The 18843-nt window shown below is 37.4% G+C and overlaps 1 protein-coding gene across 10 annotated transcripts in view; it reads right to left on the bottom strand.

The window, feature by feature from the left end:
- Nucleotides 1-18843, bottom strand: part of SLC4A7 (solute carrier family 4 member 7) — a 160741-nt gene that overhangs the window by 38585 nt on the left and 103313 nt on the right. For 6 of the 10 annotated variants that reach the window (XR_005224001.2, XM_037890399.2, XM_037890398.2 and 3 more), the window contains 3 exons: nucleotides 16475-16663; nucleotides 11694-12050; nucleotides 604-719 (listed from right to left, as the gene is read on the bottom strand). Coding sequence is in view for 9 of the 10 variants with exons in the window: in XM_037890399.2 (XP_037746327.1) it covers nucleotides 604-719; nucleotides 11694-12050; nucleotides 16475-16663 (662 nt within the window). In the remaining variant the exon portion in view is untranslated. The remainder of the gene's footprint in view (nucleotides 1-603; nucleotides 720-11693; nucleotides 12051-16474; nucleotides 16664-18843) is intronic. The other 4 variants (XM_043540905.1, XM_037890402.2, XM_043540907.1 and 1 more) reach the window with 1 other exon arrangement.

The raw sequence follows: 18843 nt of genomic DNA, 5'->3' as shown, positions 1-18843 counted from the left end.
TACTGTACAGATTAGACTGAACAGGTGAATTTTATAGTAAGAATCATAGTGATTCTTATAACCCAAAACATTTAAGTTACAAAAGATGGGAGAGGTTAACAGAAGTACACAAGGTTTACTTTCAGAAGTAACACAACTGATGCTCTTTATCCTTAAGATTTCCATGGCTTTTACAGAACAATGCACAAAAGCCCTTTTCTGAAAAGGGGTCTTAAGTCTCTAAAGTAAGAAAAACAGAAATTGACAAAATTTAAGCCACTTTATATGCAAAAACACCCATAACACTCATGTTTTGTAAAAACTTTTGCAGTGTATCAGACCTGAAAATATTATGTATTGCTCAATCAGCAAGTACAGTGGCTTCTTATGTCAAGTTACATGAAATACTGCACATGTGAAGTGGCAAAATTATCTAACAATGGTAAGCCCAGATGTACTGCAAAAGTAGCCAAAACATTTAACGGCTAATTAATTTTAATCTATACTGCATTCTGATACTGCTGTAGTTAACCCAAATTAAGGTAGAAATAGCAACCAGTTTGGCTACCATACTGTTACATAGCCCTACTTACTAATCATTGAGAAATATGTAATGTCATTTACCTTACTGAAATCAACAGTGCTATTTTCTCTGCTTCCTCCTGTTCCATTACCTTTAACATCTCCACTTTTTCCAGCATCCAAATTTCCAGGTGCTGATTGTGGAGATGCTAGAAGCCCTAGATTTAAACAAAATACACACTTTGAAAATGGAGTTCACAGAAAATGGACCAACCAAGACACACACTATGCAAGAACTCAATGTGGCAGCTTGCTAAAAGCAAATGTGCAAGTTAATAAACAAAAGTGCCCCATATTAGTACCTCAAATTCAACATAAACAAGTTATTTTATTTTGGAAAACAATTAAAGTTTGTTTAAAATAGTTAAAATCAGCTGTTGCCTAAATGGTGGCCATTTGCAAAACAGTCAAGAAAAGAAAACAAGAGTGACTTTTGGGGGAAGAGGACAAATGTAAAAATTTTAATCCTCACCACCAATGCTTTGTGGACAGAACCTACATGACAAAGGTTCCACACTCATACATCTGAATTAAAACAAAAACAAAAAACAAAAACACACCCACCACACACTTTAGTGCATTATCAGAAGTTGATATTTGACTTAAAAAAACGAGACTCAGGTTTTGACCATATCAGGGTTAAGACACTAGCGGTCAGCCAAACTAGTGCAACTCTCTGGGTAAACTTATGTAAATGATCATATACATCAGTGAAGCTTAACCTGGTTTGAAGCAGTTTACCCTATGTATACTATGGCCCTGGTTAGACTATGATTTAGGAGTGTGATGTTAAACCACGTTAGCTAATGGATTCTAACATGTTTGAAATAATCTAGTAAAGACACAGCAACATATATTTTTATAGGGCTGTCAATTAATCATAGTTAACTCACGCAATTAACTCAAAAAAATTAATCGCGATCAATTGCACTTATAACAGAATACCAAATTAAATGTATTAAATATTTGTGGATATTTTTCTACATTTTCAATATTGATTTAAATTACAACACAGAATACTAAGTGCACAGTGCTCACTTTATTTTTCTTATTACAAACATATGCACTGTAAAAATGATAAAAACAATAGCATTTTTCAATTCACCTCATACAAGTACTGAAGTGCAGTCTCTATCATGAAAGTGTAAATAAAAAATGTAGATTTTTTTTTGGTTACATAGCTGTTCTCAAAAACAAAACAATGTAAAGCTTTAGAGCCTACAAGTCCACTGAGTCCTACTTCTTATTCTGTCAATCGCTAAGACAAACAAGTTGGTTTACATTGACGGGAGATACTGCTGCCTGCTTCTTACTTACAATCTCATCTGGAAGTGAGAACAGGTGTTCGCATGGCACTTTTGTAGCCAGCGTTGCAAGGTATTTACGTACCAGATATGCTAAACATTCATATGCCCCTTCATGCTTCGGCCACCATTCCAGAGGACATGCTTCCACGCTGATGATGCTCGTTAATAAAATAATGTGTCAATTAAATTTGTGTCTTTACTCCTTGGGGGGAGCATTAGGTCTCCTGCTCTGTTTTACCCACATTCTGCATATATTTCATGTTATAGAACTCTTGGATGATGACCCACCACATGTTCGTTTTAAGAACACTTTCACAGCAGATTTGACAAAATGCAAAGAAGGTACCAATGTAAGATTTCTAAAGATAGCTACAGCACTCGACCCAAGGTTTAAGAATCTGTAGTGGCGTCCAAAATCTGAAAGGGACGAGGCGTGGAGCATGCTTTTAGAAGTCTTAAAAGAGCAACACTCTGATGCAGAAACTGAAGAACCTAAACCACAAAAAAAGAAAATCAACCTTCTGCTGGTAGCATCTGGCTCAGATGATGAAAATGAACATGCGTCAGTCCGCACTGCTTTGGATCGTTATCAAGCAGAACCAATCATCAGCATGGAAGCATGTCCTCGGGAATGGTGGTTGACGCATGAAGGGACATATGAATCTTTAGCGCATCTTGCACGTAAATATCTTGCAACACCAGCTACAACAGTGCCATGTGAACGCCTGTTCTCACTCTCAGGTGACACTGTAAACAAGAAGCAGGCAGCATTATCTCCTGCAAATTGTAACCAATCTTGTTTGTCTGAGTGATTGGCTGACCAAGAAGTAGGACTGAGTGGACTTGTAGGCGCTAAAGTTTTAGATTGTTTTATTTTTGAATGCCCCCCCCTTTTTTCTTTTTACATAATTCTACATTATAAGTTCAACTTTCATGGTAAAGAAATTGCACTACAGTACTTGTAGGAGGTGAATTGAAAAATAATTTTTTGTTTTGTTTTTCACAATGCAAATATTTGTAATCAAAAATAAATATAAAGTGAGTACTTTACACCTTATATTGTGTTGTAATTAAAATATATTTGAAAATGTAGTAAACATCCAAAACTATTTAAATAAATGGTATTCTATTGTTGTTTAAACAAAAAATGAATTGCACAATTTTTTTTTAATCGTGTGATTAATTTTTTTAATCGCTTGACAGCCCTAATATTTTAACATATGCTAAACTGAATGAGTTAAAGCTGAGCCTTCCCTCTGGGCTTTAACTCAACCATCTTATGCCACACATTAAAGTATACATTGCCCTGCCTATACAAGAAACACGTTAGAATGCGTTAGCTAATATGTTCTAACAACACACCTTTAAGTCTCAGTCTAGCCAAGGCCTAAGACTTTCACTAAACTAGAAAAAGCTTTGGAGTATAAATAGTTCATGTTAGCTAAGCCTGATCTAAACACAACCATTTGCCTAGTCAATTCAGGCCTAAACTCCTTATAAGTTTATCATTTGGCATTTTTACCTGTTTCACTTTTTTTCCAGAGACAGCTGAATTCTAAAAATCTGATCCTATATAGCTATTCCAAAGAAGAGTCAGAACAAAAGTTCTATCATCATTTAGCGGTAAGACTGCAAATTCTCATTCTTCCATTTTATAAACATTTAAGACATTCTAATAAAACAAAAACAATGATATTAAATAGGCTTTAATTTTCTTTGTGAAACCTATACTGTGCTAGCAATTAACTACTACTATAAATGCCAATCTCAGCCAACTAAAATGGCAAAATCACATTCTTCCCTTTTGTTCTGCAATATATATTATTCACCAAAAAGGAGATAATTCATAAACCCATCAATCCAACCCATGAATCAGCTACACACATTTAGCAGAAAAAACTCAATTTTTTAGGGAGGGTTTATAAAACTGAAACAGGGATGCAATATACTTGCTATGTGGAGAAAATAGGAAGTCTACATCTTAGTACATGAGAGGAAAAAACAAAACCTGTTCAGGTAAATACAGAAAGGCCAATTCATGCCCTCTTCTCTTTTTCATCAATGCCCCAGTGCAGATTTTTCAAGGCTAGAAATCAATTAAACCCTAAAACTGATACATAGCAGAGTAGGAGGAAGGTGGGGAAATAATCTCACAGGCCACACTCCCTTGTCCTATCCAGAGTATCTGTAATATGTAAATTCTGTGGGTGTTCAGGGCGAGAGCAAGGGACAAAAGTTACTTGGCTGCAACCTTCCCAAGTTCACAGAACTGGTACCCTGAATTTGATTCACTGAGGTCCACACATAAACAGTAACTGTAAATTGCCATTTTGCCCATTTCTCAGTTTTGGCATTAGGATAATATTGATCTTTTTATGATTGAAGTCAGAATTTCTCCAATTATTTACAGCCCAGGTTCAAAAAGTCTTAGTGCTAATACAGAAATCCCTATCCCGTTCAAATACAAAGGATTATTAGATTTTGCTTTTTCACAATCTTACTAAAAGTACAGATGCAAACTAAATTTAAAAATACTGTCAGAAAGATTCCAGCATTCTAAAGTGGCAACAAAAATGGAAGCACTTCCATAAAATTTTTCATAGTTTTTCTTCTGTTTTTAAAATCAACCAGTGCTAGAAAATACATAATAAAAATAAATTGGTTTCTTGTGGCTTAAGCAACATAATGAAATTATGCTGCATTCACAAACTATATCACAAGTTCAATATTGAAGAGTCCATCAGCATGTCTACACACATTTTTCTCTATTTAAAAAAAAAATAGTTTAGGCTCAAATGTCTCAAATTATTTGCCTAGGACCAAGTGTTTCTTTTAAGTTTAATTTATATTTTGCATACAGTAGAACCTTAGTGTTATGAACACCTCGGGAATGGAGGTTGTTAGTAACTCTGAAATGTTCGTAACTCTGAACAAAACCTTATGGTTGTTCTTTCAAAACTTGACAGCTGAACACTTACTTAATACAGCTTTGAAATATTACTATGCAGAAGAAAAATACTGCTTTCCCTTTTGTGTACTTCCAGTTCCAAATGAAGTGTGCAGTTGACTGGTCAGTTCGTTACTCTGGTGTTCATAATTCTGAGGTAATTCTGTATTTCCAATTCAAAAGGACTCTAGCAGAAATCATGATAGAAAACAGTCCTTTCACTCATGGCATAAATATGATCCTCTTGGTAGACATTTACTGCACTGTAATTATATTTATAAGGGTGACATCTGTTGTATCTCATTGGTTATTTTCCAAGTTCTGCTCCTATTTCTCAGACTTTTGATACGATAAGCTCAACTAACCTCCCTAATGGATAAGGTTTTCCTTCCAGCAACCATCTTCATTCTCTTTATTTAAAGAGTTTAACTCAAAGCTGAAACTTAATTCCTCACAATGCTTAATTTTGAATTCCCTTTGTTTCATGGTTTAAATTGCTCACTTAGGAGTTAGTCTGTACTCCTTACTCAGGCAAGATTCCCAATAGGTTTAGTAGTTTGTTACCTTATTGTGGTTTTTTTTTAATGTCAGATTGATTTACTTTTACAAAGTTAAAGTAAATGACGAGTATAAGTTCTTAATGCGTCTGTGAAAAGACAGAGATACGATGCAGCTCAGCTATACTTTGACACACTGAACACTCTACATGCTATTTATATATCTATCTACATATATAAATATATCATATCTATATATACTCTATCCAGCCTACAAGACCATCTTGTCTGCGGCACACAGACAATCAAAAACAGTGAATAAAGCGCCTTGTTGATAGGGCTTCTCAAAAATTGCATCAGACTGTTGAAGCAGGTCACTGTCTTGCCTTAAATTGTTTTCCAGCCCCCTTCCATCACCAGAACGAGGGCTTTCTCCCATGCGATCTCCATTTGTGAGGGAACAATTCCTGTCTCTCTCTTCCCCGATCTATTAGCTCTAGCCCAATAACAGCTCTCCCACATAGAAGACACTTTCACATAGAAGTCCTTTTCCAGGCTGTCAGACACAGAAAAATTCATTTATCCCCATGCTGGAATATTGAGGGAAACACTGAGCATGCCCAGCCCCTTTCTTGATGTCATCATGAAAAGCAGCTGCACCAATTCCACTCTGTGGAAGGGGATTCCTGGTATAGCTAAGTAAGGTACTTCCAATGGGGAAGAATCCCACAAAATACGGAGCAGCTTCTATAGAGGTTCCACAGGCTCTGTGGCACAGGCGATTTGAGGTTGGATAAAGCCCTATATAGTGATTCTTCTCTGTCTTCCTACAAAATCAATCTAAAAGAAATATCAAATTAAAGTATTTTTTAAAACTTTTTCCTTATTTAGACTTCATTCATTATTGGACTTAATCCAGTACTAGACTCAGACTGCTGGTGGAAAAAGGAGGTCCCATTTGTTAATCAAGAACTAGATCCAAGAAGCCTTCCGCCTCAACCTCTGCCTCAGTGACAGAGGAGATCAACATCAAGACAAGACATACATTGACATCACAGTGTAAACTGGACCTGCTTTAGGCACTGAGTTGGACTCATCCAAATCTTCCATGCTACCTGTCCTACCATAACTGCATGCGCATATATTGAATACTACAAGGTGAATTATTTGTTTTTAAATAGAGTTAAATTCTAGACTTCTTAAAGAAATTAAACATTCAAGATATCTATAGGGAGTGTGTTTTCCTAGCACTACACAGCCTGTTAAAGAAGCAAAGAACTGGATGAGTTTTTCTAGAAGAAATACTTGTAGGTTTGCATTATAAAAATTTTAGTAAATTAATCGGATGCTATGGAATTGCAGGACAAAGCTATTCTAAATTAGCTAAGTGTTACAATTTATGTTTTTATCAATTAAATTTAAAATAAAATGAATATAGAGCAAAACACACTTCAAAGCCTCGGAAACAAGGAAATACAAATATTTGCCTGTTCACTTATTTTTGTTGTCCACAGCCACTCATAAAAAGTTTGCATTCCCCTCTCACTTACCAGCACAGATGGCAGCAGAGCCAAAGACAATGATTTTGGTATTTATTTTGGCTATTTCTGCCCCCAATCTGTGGAACTCCGTATTCAGTAGTTCCAAAGCATGGTCATTTCTGAAACACTGGTTCTGAATTGCCTTTTCATAGGAGAAACATTGATCGTATAAGAAAAATTGAAAAGCTAAACATCAAACTTAAGAAATTAACTGTAATATTTAATTTTTGAAAGAGAATGCTTTGATGCCTGATTGAGTTGTTTGGAGCTAGTGTCTGGACTACAAAGAACAAATTGAAATGGAAAAAATCATCTCTCTCCACCTTATACACCAACTCACAATATTTGGGATATTTCCAACAATCCCATATATATTAAACTTCTGAATAACCTAGAACATGGGACATAAAAACAAAATATCAGACACTAGAAACTATCTCAGGGTACCTCTTCTAAAGACTGGTCCATAGAAGGTATATCTAGCTAGTCCATAGATCTTAGAAGAGACATATAACAGCCAACAAGGTTGTAGCCTTTCATGTCTGTAGAGGGGAAATCTGCACTGCCATGCCCTTCCATATTGGAATGGGCTCCAATTCCCTTTGGACAATGGAACCCAAAGACAAGACTAGATTTTCCATTTTTCATTCCATGAACTTTGAATCAAAGTGGTTTTGGAACAAGCTGATCAATTAAAAACAGTAACAGTCACCAGAATCAGATGGTATTCACCCAAGAGTTCTGAAGGAACTCAAATATGAAATTGCAGAACTACTAACTGTGGTAAAAAGAAAAGGAGGACTTGTGGCACCTTAGAGACTAACAAATTTATTTGAGCATAAGCTTTCGTGAGCTACAGCTCACTTCATCGGATGCATCCATTCATCGATGTTGCATCCGATGAAGTGAGCTATAGCTCACAAAAGCTTATGCTCAAATAAATTTGTTAGTTTCTACGGTGCCACAAGTCCTCCTTTTCTTTTTGTGGATACAGACTAACACGGCTGCTACTCTGATAACTGTGATAAGTAACCTATCGCTTGAATCAGTCTCTGTACCAGATGACTTGAGGATACCTAATGTAACACCAATTTTTTTAAAAAGCCTCCAGAGGCGATCCTGGCAATTATAGGCCAAGAAGCATAACATCAGTACAAGGCAAACTGGCTGAAACTATAGTAAAGAACAGAATTCAGACACATAGATGAACACGACTTGTTTGGGAAGTTGGCACAGCTTTTGTAAAGGGTAATCATGTCTCATCAATCTACCAGAATTCTTTGAGGGGGTCAACAAACATTGGACAAGGATGATCCAGTGCATATAGTGTACTTCAGAAAGCCTTTGACAAGGTCCCTCAGCAAAGGCTCTTAAGCAAAGTAAGCAGTCATGTGATAAGAGGGTTGGTCCTCTCAAGGATCAGTAACTGGTTAAAAGACAGGAAACAAAGGGTAGGAATAAATGGTCAGTTTTCACAATGGACAGAGGTGAATAACGGGGTCACCCAAGGATCTGTATTGGGAACAGTGCTATTCAACATATCCATGAATAGGGATGAACAGTGAGGTGACAAAATTTGCAGATGACACAAGTTTATTCAAGATAGTTAAGTCCAAAGCTGACTGCAAAGAGTTACAATGGGATCTTACAAAAACTGGGTGACAGGGCAACAAAATGACACATTGGAAAAAATCCCAACTATATATACAAAGTGATGGGGTCTAAATTAGCTGTTACCACTCAAGGAAGATCTTGGGGTCACTGTGGATAGTTCTCTCAAGACATCCACTCAATGTGAAACAACAGTTAAAAAAGCTAACAGAACATTAGGAACCATAAGGAAAGGGATAGATAATAAAACAGAAAATATAACACCACTACATAAATCCATGGTATGCCCACACCTTGAATACTACCTGTAGTTCTAGTTGCCCAATCTATAAAAAAATACATTAGAACTGAAAGAAAGTACAGAGAATGGCAAGAAAAATTATTAGGGGCATGGAACAGCTTCCATATGAGGAGAGGTTAAAAAGAATTGGACTGTTCAGCATAGAAAAGATGATGGTCGGGGGAGAGGGGAAGAGAGATATGATAGAGGTCTGTAAAATCATGAATGCTGTGGAGAAAGTGAACAAGGAAGTGTCATTTACCCCTTCATATAACACACGAATCATGGGTCACCCAATTAAATTAATAGGCAGCAGGTTTAAAACAAACAGAAGGAAGTACACGCACAAAGTACAGTCAACCTGTGGAACTCGTTGCCAAGGGATGTTGGGAAGGCCAAAACTATAACTGAGTTCAAAAAAGAATCAGATAAGTTGATGGAGGATAGGTGCATCAATGGTTATTAGCCAAGATGGTCAGGGACACAACCCCATGTCCTGGGTGTCCCTAAGTCTCTGACTGCCAGATGCTGGGACTGGACAACAGGAGATGAATCACTCAATAATTGCCCTGTTCTGTTCATTCCCTCTGATGCATCTAGCATTGACCATTGTCAGAAGACAGGACACAGGGCTAGAGTGACCCTTGGTCTGACCTAGTATGGCCATTCTTATGTTCTTAAGAAAGGCTCCAGACCAGCAGTAGCCCATGGACCAGAGTTTGAGAGACTCTTCTCGAGGGCATCTCTATGTTAATATTGGATTTTTGGGGGGTCCAGAAAAAAAAATAATCCACTTCTAAACAGTGGATCAGACAAAAAGAGACCAGAGTATATACAGCCAGAGGAACTGGGAGATCATCCTCTTCATATTTCTCCTTTATAAATATGGGAATACATCTCCTTGAGGCTTAGAATCAATTTAAGATGGACTTGGATTCAGCTGGACAGCTTTATCTTCACTTGTCTCTCTCAGGTTCTACAGGATTGCATATGGCATTTTGTCTCATTAAAGAGACACCAAAGTGAAGGCTGTGGTCTTTAGTGCAGAGCCATTAACCATGTCCAGTTGTTTAATGCTGGCAGAGTCATCCTCCTCCTCCTCCATGAAAAATATAAAATCATCCTTGGATTTGAGGGGGAGAATGATCTTTATATGAACATTCTGTTCATTAGAAGTGTTTTTCTGTATTACGGAGGCAGAGGACAAGATTTCTTTTTGTTTATGACGAGAGGAAAGGCCTTGTTCGGTGACTCAGAGCACTGGTGTTAGGACAGATTTAGCTCTACTTACTCTCTGAAGCTTAATATATTCACTACCCTTCAGTGGAAAAAGAGGAAAAGCAGATAACCAGGAAATTTGACACTGATTACTCCCTCCAGCACATGCCTCTTCAACTTCCTTCTCCTTGTTACCCTGAACCTGGGCCTGTATTAGAAATGGATAGATAGGTTGGCTGGGCCAGGATCACTCACCTCAGGTCTGGCCAGGTAATGGGATGGATCTGTTTTTTCAAGATGCCCAGAGACAAAGGGTTTGTGCTAGACAGCCAGTCTGGTTGGAGGGTCGTATCTGTCTCCCAATTTTCTCTTACTAGATAATAAGGAAGATCATCAAGGAGATTGTGCCTGGTCAAATATCTGAGTTACAGCAGTCCAAATCCACGCAAATGGAGATCAGTTTCAGAATGGTGAGCATAAGCAGTTTCACATTTTGAACATTTTCTGTTTTCCTGGTAAGGTGTTCAGTCATTTTCAAAGAAAAAAACCCGAAGGCACTTGGAGGCAAAGAGAAAAGTGACCTCTTCAAACAGTTACAAGTTAACTACAAGAATTGCCAAAATCTTCAGCCTCCAATTGGCTCTAATGCTAAGAAATGACGGAAAAACTCAAATGTTATTAATCGATTTCTGCGATAAAAAACAAACGCTTACTCAACATATTAATGAGGCATTTTCAGAGGAATATTTTTCTCTTATATCCAGTGTTGTCATATGTATTATGCTTTTTACATGCGCTAAACAGCTTCAAAGTGTTTCACAGACCAATAACATCACAGGATCTGCTACTAACTGATAGCTAATTTACAATACTCTGCAAATTAAAAATACAAACAAAACAACACTCCGCCTGTTCCCCCCCAACAGTCATTAAGCATTTGACACCGTGATAATGCACCACTGGAAAATTCACTGGCACCAACTGTAGAAATGCTGGATATGCCAGTTTTAAGGTACACTACTTCTGTTCAAAACAGTTTGAGATTTTTATAATATAAACTTAAGCTAAAGCCTAAGAGAAAGTATTTAAAAACAAAATCCATCATGGCACAAAAACACAACTGACTAAATTACTACCCTAACTCTGTAACTGTAACCCTTGTTTCTTCCTATCACCTACCTTCGCTCATTTCTTATCCACATGTTGTAACATGTCTGATTTAGACTATAAATACTTCAGAGCATGTTCCATGTCTTTAAACCACACACCACACTTAAGGACTAAATTAATATCTTCACTTACATGGATTCAAGGTAAGTGAAAGGAAAAGGCCACCATTTTTGACATCTTGCCTATTTAAAAGTCAATTTTATTTAAAAATTGCTTATTTTTGAAACAAAAACACAAACATTCCTTTTTAATCAGACAAATAAAAAAGGTTAAGTATGAAAAATTCTGTTTTTCATTGGTTCAAGGAGTTAAAATGCAATTATAAATAAGTGAACTTCAACAATGTTTGTGTTAATTTTTTTTTAGGAGTAAAAACCTTTGGAATAGATCTATTATGCTGTATAAGAAACAACCATACTTCAGAAGAAATAAAACATGCAGACAGAGGTAACAGTTGTAAATAATACTCATTTATGCTCAAGCTATGTGCTCAACATTGCAATGCAAGTGATCCAGATTCAGAGAGCATCACACATGGACAGTTTAAGTTTGGATAATTGCCTGGTATGTTAATAATATCCTCCATCTTCTTTTCCTGAACTTCTAAATCCTCCTCAGGTGGATGGATTATTACTGTGGGAATATCATCACTGGCAGGTGACACCAGCAGTTCCTTGCCCTGAAGCTGACTCGGCTGGGAACTTGTGGTTGCCAGGCGGCCGCTGCTAGGACTGGAGGGTGGTGTGTTTTGAGGGGTAGGTAGTGGGGTTGTACACCTTGAATCTGCCGGGGTTCCAGCTCTTGAAGAAGGAAGAAGGTAATGGAGAAGAAGGGACAAACGGTTTTCTCCTTTCAGGGAAATATTTGAAGCAGAGAGACCTGTTCGCAAAGAGTGGTGGGAGGCTGAAAGGCCTTCCCCTGAGATAAAACAAATAAATGAAACACAAAATGAAGTTTACAGCAGGGAAACAAGTTTTTTTTAAAAAGACAAATTATGCACGTACAATTTACATACTAAACTACAATCTTTAAGAGCAAAAAGTGTCACATTCATGCAGGTGAGATAAGAGTTAAGCAAGATGCAAGAGTGAATAAGATTTTTAGATATTAGAAAAGTCAGCAGATACCTTACTGACAAGTACCAATTAGCACATAATGGGGATTTAGGAGAAAAGGATATGACCAGTAATTGCTTAAAAAAGGTCCAATAAGATTTAGCATATGATCATAAAATATTGACATCTAAAATAATTGTTTCACTAGATGTTAAAAAGGAAAAAAATTCAAATTAGGATATTACTATACATCATTTGTACTGGAAGCTTTTTTACTAGGCTAAGACATAATGCTACTGTGACAAGGTCAGGTCAGGAGATTTTGAAGCATTTGTACCACAAATTAAATATAATTACTTGGCCTGCTGGGAGAGCTTGTTCAAGTCATTTTACTTCTCTATGCCTCATCTCCCCATCTGTGAAATGGGGATAATGAAACTCTTTGTAAAGCACTACATAAAAGCTTGTAAAGGGAAGGAAGGAAATAGTTAATATTTGATATTTCACTAAAACTTATTGTCGAGGACAAAGGCAGGCATCAGGTTTCCAAGTTAAAAATAACCTACTAAATCTAACCTGAAGGAGAATATCTTAAATCATTGGCATTCACTAACATTTGGTCAGGGACCAAATTTCAATCTATTGGCACTAAAAGATGTAGTCCAACTGACACCACTCCTGTCAGTTATTTGTTCATAACATAAGATGCCATCATATTTAGAGCCGGCCAAAACTTAATGTTGACATTTTACAATTCGTTTTCATTACATATCAGAATGAAAACACATTTTCAGAATTTTCCATGAAATGGAAGTTCCCAAAAGTTTTATTTGGGGGAAAAAAATTCAAAATCTTCATTTAAAAACAAAAAAGTTTCAACATTATTTTTATGTTTATAATTTTTGCATTATTTCATTACACCTTTGTAGTAGTGGTGGTGCATGATATGACACCATGTCAAGTCATAACACATCATCATATAACAATATAATAGTTGAAATACTCCATTTTTTAAAAAAAATTAAGGGTAGCTGCTACTTAATAGAGGTTGCAGCAGCCTATTTTATGTTACTCCTCGGGGAATTCTGTGCCAAAAAATTAAAAATTCTGCAAAATTCTGCATATTTCATTTGTCAAAATAACACTACATAATATGCCAGTTTCAATTATTTTGGTAATTTATTTCAAAATACCTGTCAGAAATTATGTCTGTAACAACACAGACACAAAAAAAATTTGCCCAGGAGTAGAGAATTAAAGAAACCCCTACGACAACCCAGTTCCTGTTTCTCTGCCACCTCCTCCTCCCCCGAGCTCAGCTGCAGGGTGCCCCCTCTCAGCCCAGATACCCGCACCCTTCCCCTCCCCACCCAGAGCCCAGCCATGGGGCACCACCCAGCTCAGACACACGCACCCTCACCCCACAGAGCCCAGTCACACCCCCCAGTCCAGACACTGACACCCTTCCCCCCCACCCCCCGAGCTCAGCCACACACCCCAGTCCAGACACTCGTACCCTCCCCCCACCTCCGAGCTCAGCCATGGGGCCCCCGCTCCATTCCAAACACTCACACCCCCTCCCTCTCAGAGCCCAGGAATCCAGAGGGAGAAACAGCCTGATGCTGGGTCCCAGGTTTGTATGGAATTTTCTGCATGCCGCCTCCTTCCTTCAGGGTGTGCCGGGAAATGCAGCTGCCAGGAAACCTTCAGCTACCTCCCCGTCCCCCTGGCAATGTCTTTTATTTGCAAGCTAGGGAGCTGGGCTCTGCTGGACCCAGCAGCTCTGCAGCCCATTTTGGTGGTGGTCGGGGGGGGAACATTAATTCTGCACAAATTCTGCATTGCGCAGGTGTACAGAACTCCCTCAGGAGTATTACGTTCTAGATCAAAGTGTCTCCTGTTTGAGCTGGAGTGAAATGTACAAGCGTCAAACTATACTACTCCTCGATCTCTTTTATTACAATCTCATTCATCTACTTAACCTCAGGTTTCTCCAAATCTCTCTCTCTCTCACCCTTGCCACACAATGCAGTCTTTTTCTTTATCTTTATCTTCTTGTTTCCCCATTATTCTAAGATGGAGAATAGAGTCACTATCCTTCCCTCAGAGACAAGTTTCTGATAGGTGCCTGTTCTTCCCTAGCAGGGAAGAAGATTCTAAAGAGTTCTCTATCTTCATCCCACCCTTTCCTTGGGAAGGTGGGGTTGGGGAAGAGCATGTCTAGAGAAGACTGATTGCAACTCCCCAAACTACATGAGTACATGCACAATGACTGGTGCTCCATCTCAGACAGAGCAAGAGTATGATGAATTTTGCTAAAGATCTGGAGGTGAAGGTATCTCTCTCTCTCAAATATTACACCATCAGGCAGGTACCAAAAAACACAGACGCATTCAGTATTATCATGTGCAGTACAAAATGTATAAGGAGGACCAACATACTGAACAATCCTAACGTTCTTTTGAGTGATGGAGAAGTAGTATCCATAAGTATACAGGAAAAACTCAAATTTAGAGGGTTTACCTGAAGAGTGCATTCTACAGATTGAATCTTATTTAAAATTATTTCATTTTCAGTATTAGAGATTTGAAATTAGTCTCTAGTGAACTGCTGCTTCGGTAGCAAATTAGACTGATAAAGCACAATGTTCTATTTTGCATGTTGTAATTAAGAATCCAATGTAGTCCATAATGTGAAAAGCAACTTAATTTGTTTTCAAGACCAGGAAGATATCTTACAAGGGTATTAAATTCTCTGAATACTATTTTCTAGGGATGCAGATGTATGGATTAGGCATGTGTTATTTAGACTTGGAATTCTGCAGTGTTCTTGCAAGTTTCAACACACATACTGAATAAAGCATCAGTTATTCACTGCAACTGAAGTCTGCACAATCAGTTCAAAGTTTAGGACCATTTTCTTCCTTTTAGAAACCAAGACGTCTGAAACATCCTGGCAAAAAAACTGTTTTCAGCATGTGCTGCCATCAGATACTGTCAAGTTTTCTAATCCTCAGCGTACATTAGGAAACTAGCTAGAATATCTCTATGGCACAAATCAAACTCAGCACACACTAGCACTTAGAACAACCCAAGTAAGTACATGTTCCAAGGCAGCAGACATAACACATCTTGCATCAGAATGGTCAAGAACCCAAGTACTTTATTTTAAGGAGAGACATTAATCAGGCTCGGATGGGCCCAATACTTCAATCCCTACTAGGCCAAAGCTCTCAAGTCAACCAGTAGATGTCGAGGCGGATGTGACTGGAAATCCAAAACAGAAGATGGAGAACTCTGGGGGGATGGCAGAGGCCACAAAGGAAGAATAAAAGGTAAGATAAGCTCTCCCGGAGTGGTAATGTTTGAACCTAGGAATTGAGTACCTGGAAGAAATGCAACAGGATGCCAGAGTGTGGTCAGAAATTAGTTATCAGCAGGAGACATAGTACATCCTGTGAAGATGTTTTTTACCTAGGGACTACTATACTAAACAAACCTTAGCTAGAGGTAGTTTATTATTTTGAATTTAAAAAAATGAACTCCCTTTTTGGACAACTATATGAAAGCAAAACTCAAGTAAGATGAACACAATTAATATAAAATAAAAATTAAAAATTTCACTGACCATTAAGACCTTGATTAAGTCTCTAAAACAATAAATAAAAGAGACTGAATTGGAAGCTATAATCCGGTAGTCAGACTCCTTGATGCACATGAAGCTTTGCCTGGCTGAGGTAATAGGATGACTTTAAACCTTCCAAAAATATAGAATTAATTGAAACATATCCTGTGAAAGTGTTATGACCAACTGAATATATTGCTGGGCCACCCCCCCCCATGCAGCACACACTCCCCCTCCCCACCACCAGCAGCCCCTCAGCAGTGATTCCCCCAAGATTTAGTCAAGTGTATTTATAGTATAAATCATGAACAGGTCTCAGGCTGTGAATTTTTGTTGATTGCCCATGACCTGTCCATGACTTACTAAAAATACCCATGACTAAATCACAGCCTTACTCATAACAGACAACTAAACCATACTATAGCATAAATAAAGACAGTAAGTCAAGACATCATAGTGGTTACAAGGAGCAAAACAAGACTTTATACATGCAAAATATAGGTAAATGTCCAAACTCCACAAAAGAACCACCACACAACTTTTACATACCAAGGAGGACTCAGAAAATATATTCACTATTATCTGCTGTCTTCTCCCGCCTCTCCCGTGTTAATATATATTTGTATCAGGTTAGAATAAATTAGATGCTCCAACTTATCTCACCATTTCGTTCAAGCAAGTGAGGGTCAGAATGTTTCTTGCCTATATCTGCAAAGGACCGAACCAGGGGAATCCGACTGCTGAATTTCTTCTCGTTCTGGTGATGGTGTCTCTTGAGGAGAGCTTCTCTGACATGCTCTCTTATGGACTCCTCCAGCTGACCAGAAGCAATCATGTTGTCCAACACCATATCTATCATGAGAAAAATACTAAAATCAAATCTAAGTTAAGTATATGCATACCCAAGACCACCACATTAACTCACATCTGAAAAATCAGTAAAATTAATTCATGAAGAATCATGTTTATTTTCTTTGGCAAACTGTGCATCTAGATCCACTGAAAAGAAATAGCCAAGAATACTGTGGGCCAACACTTCAAATCTACGCACTTTGAGCAAATGTTTCTCTGGATCATTCAACAGTATTCTTCCCAAAGCACACAGCACTTTAAAATACAAGGCCTACAGGAATAAATACATTTGTTAACCACTTAACAAAATACTGTCATTCATCTTTATTTCAACTTCCTGCTTACTACAGCCTTCACTACAAAAAGCAGGTGTGTATTCAATGATACATCAAAAACACCACTCTTCACTGGAAAACAGTGCAGTTGCAAAAACTACCACAAGCAAGGGCTTGATGTACAAACTGGACAGAAATCTCTGCATAGCAACCTTAATTCTGGAATTTCCTAATGTCTGAGTGCTTGATTTTTCAACTTCAGTGTTCTTTCAACATAGTTTACTATATAAAATGACTACCCTAATCCTTCAAATGCCTAAACTTTCTTTTTTTAAGTTGCCCTAACCGTCAAGATTCCTTACCGGACTTTCCATTTCACATTTTTACAGAAGAGTGAGAATGACATGTAAAGTGTGGCAAAACTGGTCAATCTGCAAAATTTGGGTGGGTTTTTCGATATTTTTAATCACATGAAAATGTATGATCAGCCATGTTTCCAAAATACCTCAAATATAAACTGAGGAATGAAAATCTGCCTATATGGCTGTGTAAAACAGCAACCAGCATTTTCTTTTACTGACTAGTTTAAAGAATCTTGAAAGATTTCTACGCCGACACCTTAAGTTGCACAAACTCAATAACACAAGCCTTATCTGGAAGAAATTTGTGTGAATCTGTTTTGAGCAAAATACAAAGACCTTTTTGTTACATTTTACCATTTCTAATACTTATATTGAGATCCCTAGTAAGGTTAAGAACTTACATTTATATAGTACCTGTTGTATTAAAAGATGATATAATGTTTTATAAACAAAATAAACTACGCAGGGATCACTTTATCTACCACAGCAACACAGTCTCCTCTGAAGATAAACACGATTACAGCACATAACACCACACATAGCAATCTACACTGGTTAAGATATGTTTCAGAGTAACAGCCGTGTTAGTTTGTATTCGCAAAAAGAAAGCTTATGCTCAAATAAATTGGTTAGTCTCTAAGGTGCCACAAGTACTCCTTTTCTGGTTAAGATACGTATCTAATTGAAAATGAAAAAGAATTGAGGTAGGCCAAATATAATTACAGAAGACACTTGGTTAACATTATAGCTTTTATAAGAAAGTTCCCTGGGATCTTTAAAATGCCCACAATGTCTGAAATTTTAGTAATAGTGTGATGCTTTGATACTCAAATGAAGTGAGTCCTGTAATGTTAATTTTTAAAAAAAATAGTCTTTAGGATATACTATATATGCATCTGTTCCTCTATCAGAGGAAAGAGAGATTAACTAATATATTATTCCTACAGGAAAATCCACTGCCACAGAATATTGCCCTGAATATCCTATTTAATAAAGTCTGTTTTAGCAAATCTACATTAGACAAGTAATTCATTTTAAGATTTATTTATTTATACATATAAACTGTGGAACTCATTGTAACAGGATGTCACTACGGACGAAAAATTAGCAAGGTTCAAAGGGAGATTGGACATTTATATGAACAACAAGAATATCCAGCCAGCATTATAATAGATAATGATGAAAAAAATTGGAAGACATTAAACCTCATGATTCAAAGTTGAAGCCAATCTCTAACTACTAGGGATTAAGAAGCTTTTTGTACCTTTCTCCAAAGCATCGGGTGCTGACCACTGTCAGAGAGAAGAAACTGGACTAGATGGACCGCGGGTATGATCCAGTATGGCAATTCTTGTGAACCTATTTGTGATCTGATATTTCTTGGTCTTAGTTTTATTCATCTAAATCTACCCAACCAGAATGCCCCTAACACAGGAAACATTAGGTTTTGTGTGCACATGTTAGATAGAGTGAGAGTGGCACGACCAATTTTAAAGGTACTTCAAACTTAGATGAAGAGTATGAAAGAATGAGCAATGGTCTG

The sequence above is a fragment of the Chelonia mydas genome, chromosome 2 (genome assembly GCF_015237465.2).
Source record: "Chelonia mydas isolate rCheMyd1 chromosome 2, rCheMyd1.pri.v2, whole genome shotgun sequence".
Classification (NCBI taxonomy): domain Eukaryota; kingdom Metazoa; phylum Chordata; order Testudines; family Cheloniidae; genus Chelonia; species Chelonia mydas.
Note: the sequence above shows the minus strand (reverse complement) of the source record. Positions and strands in the feature narration are given on the sequence as shown.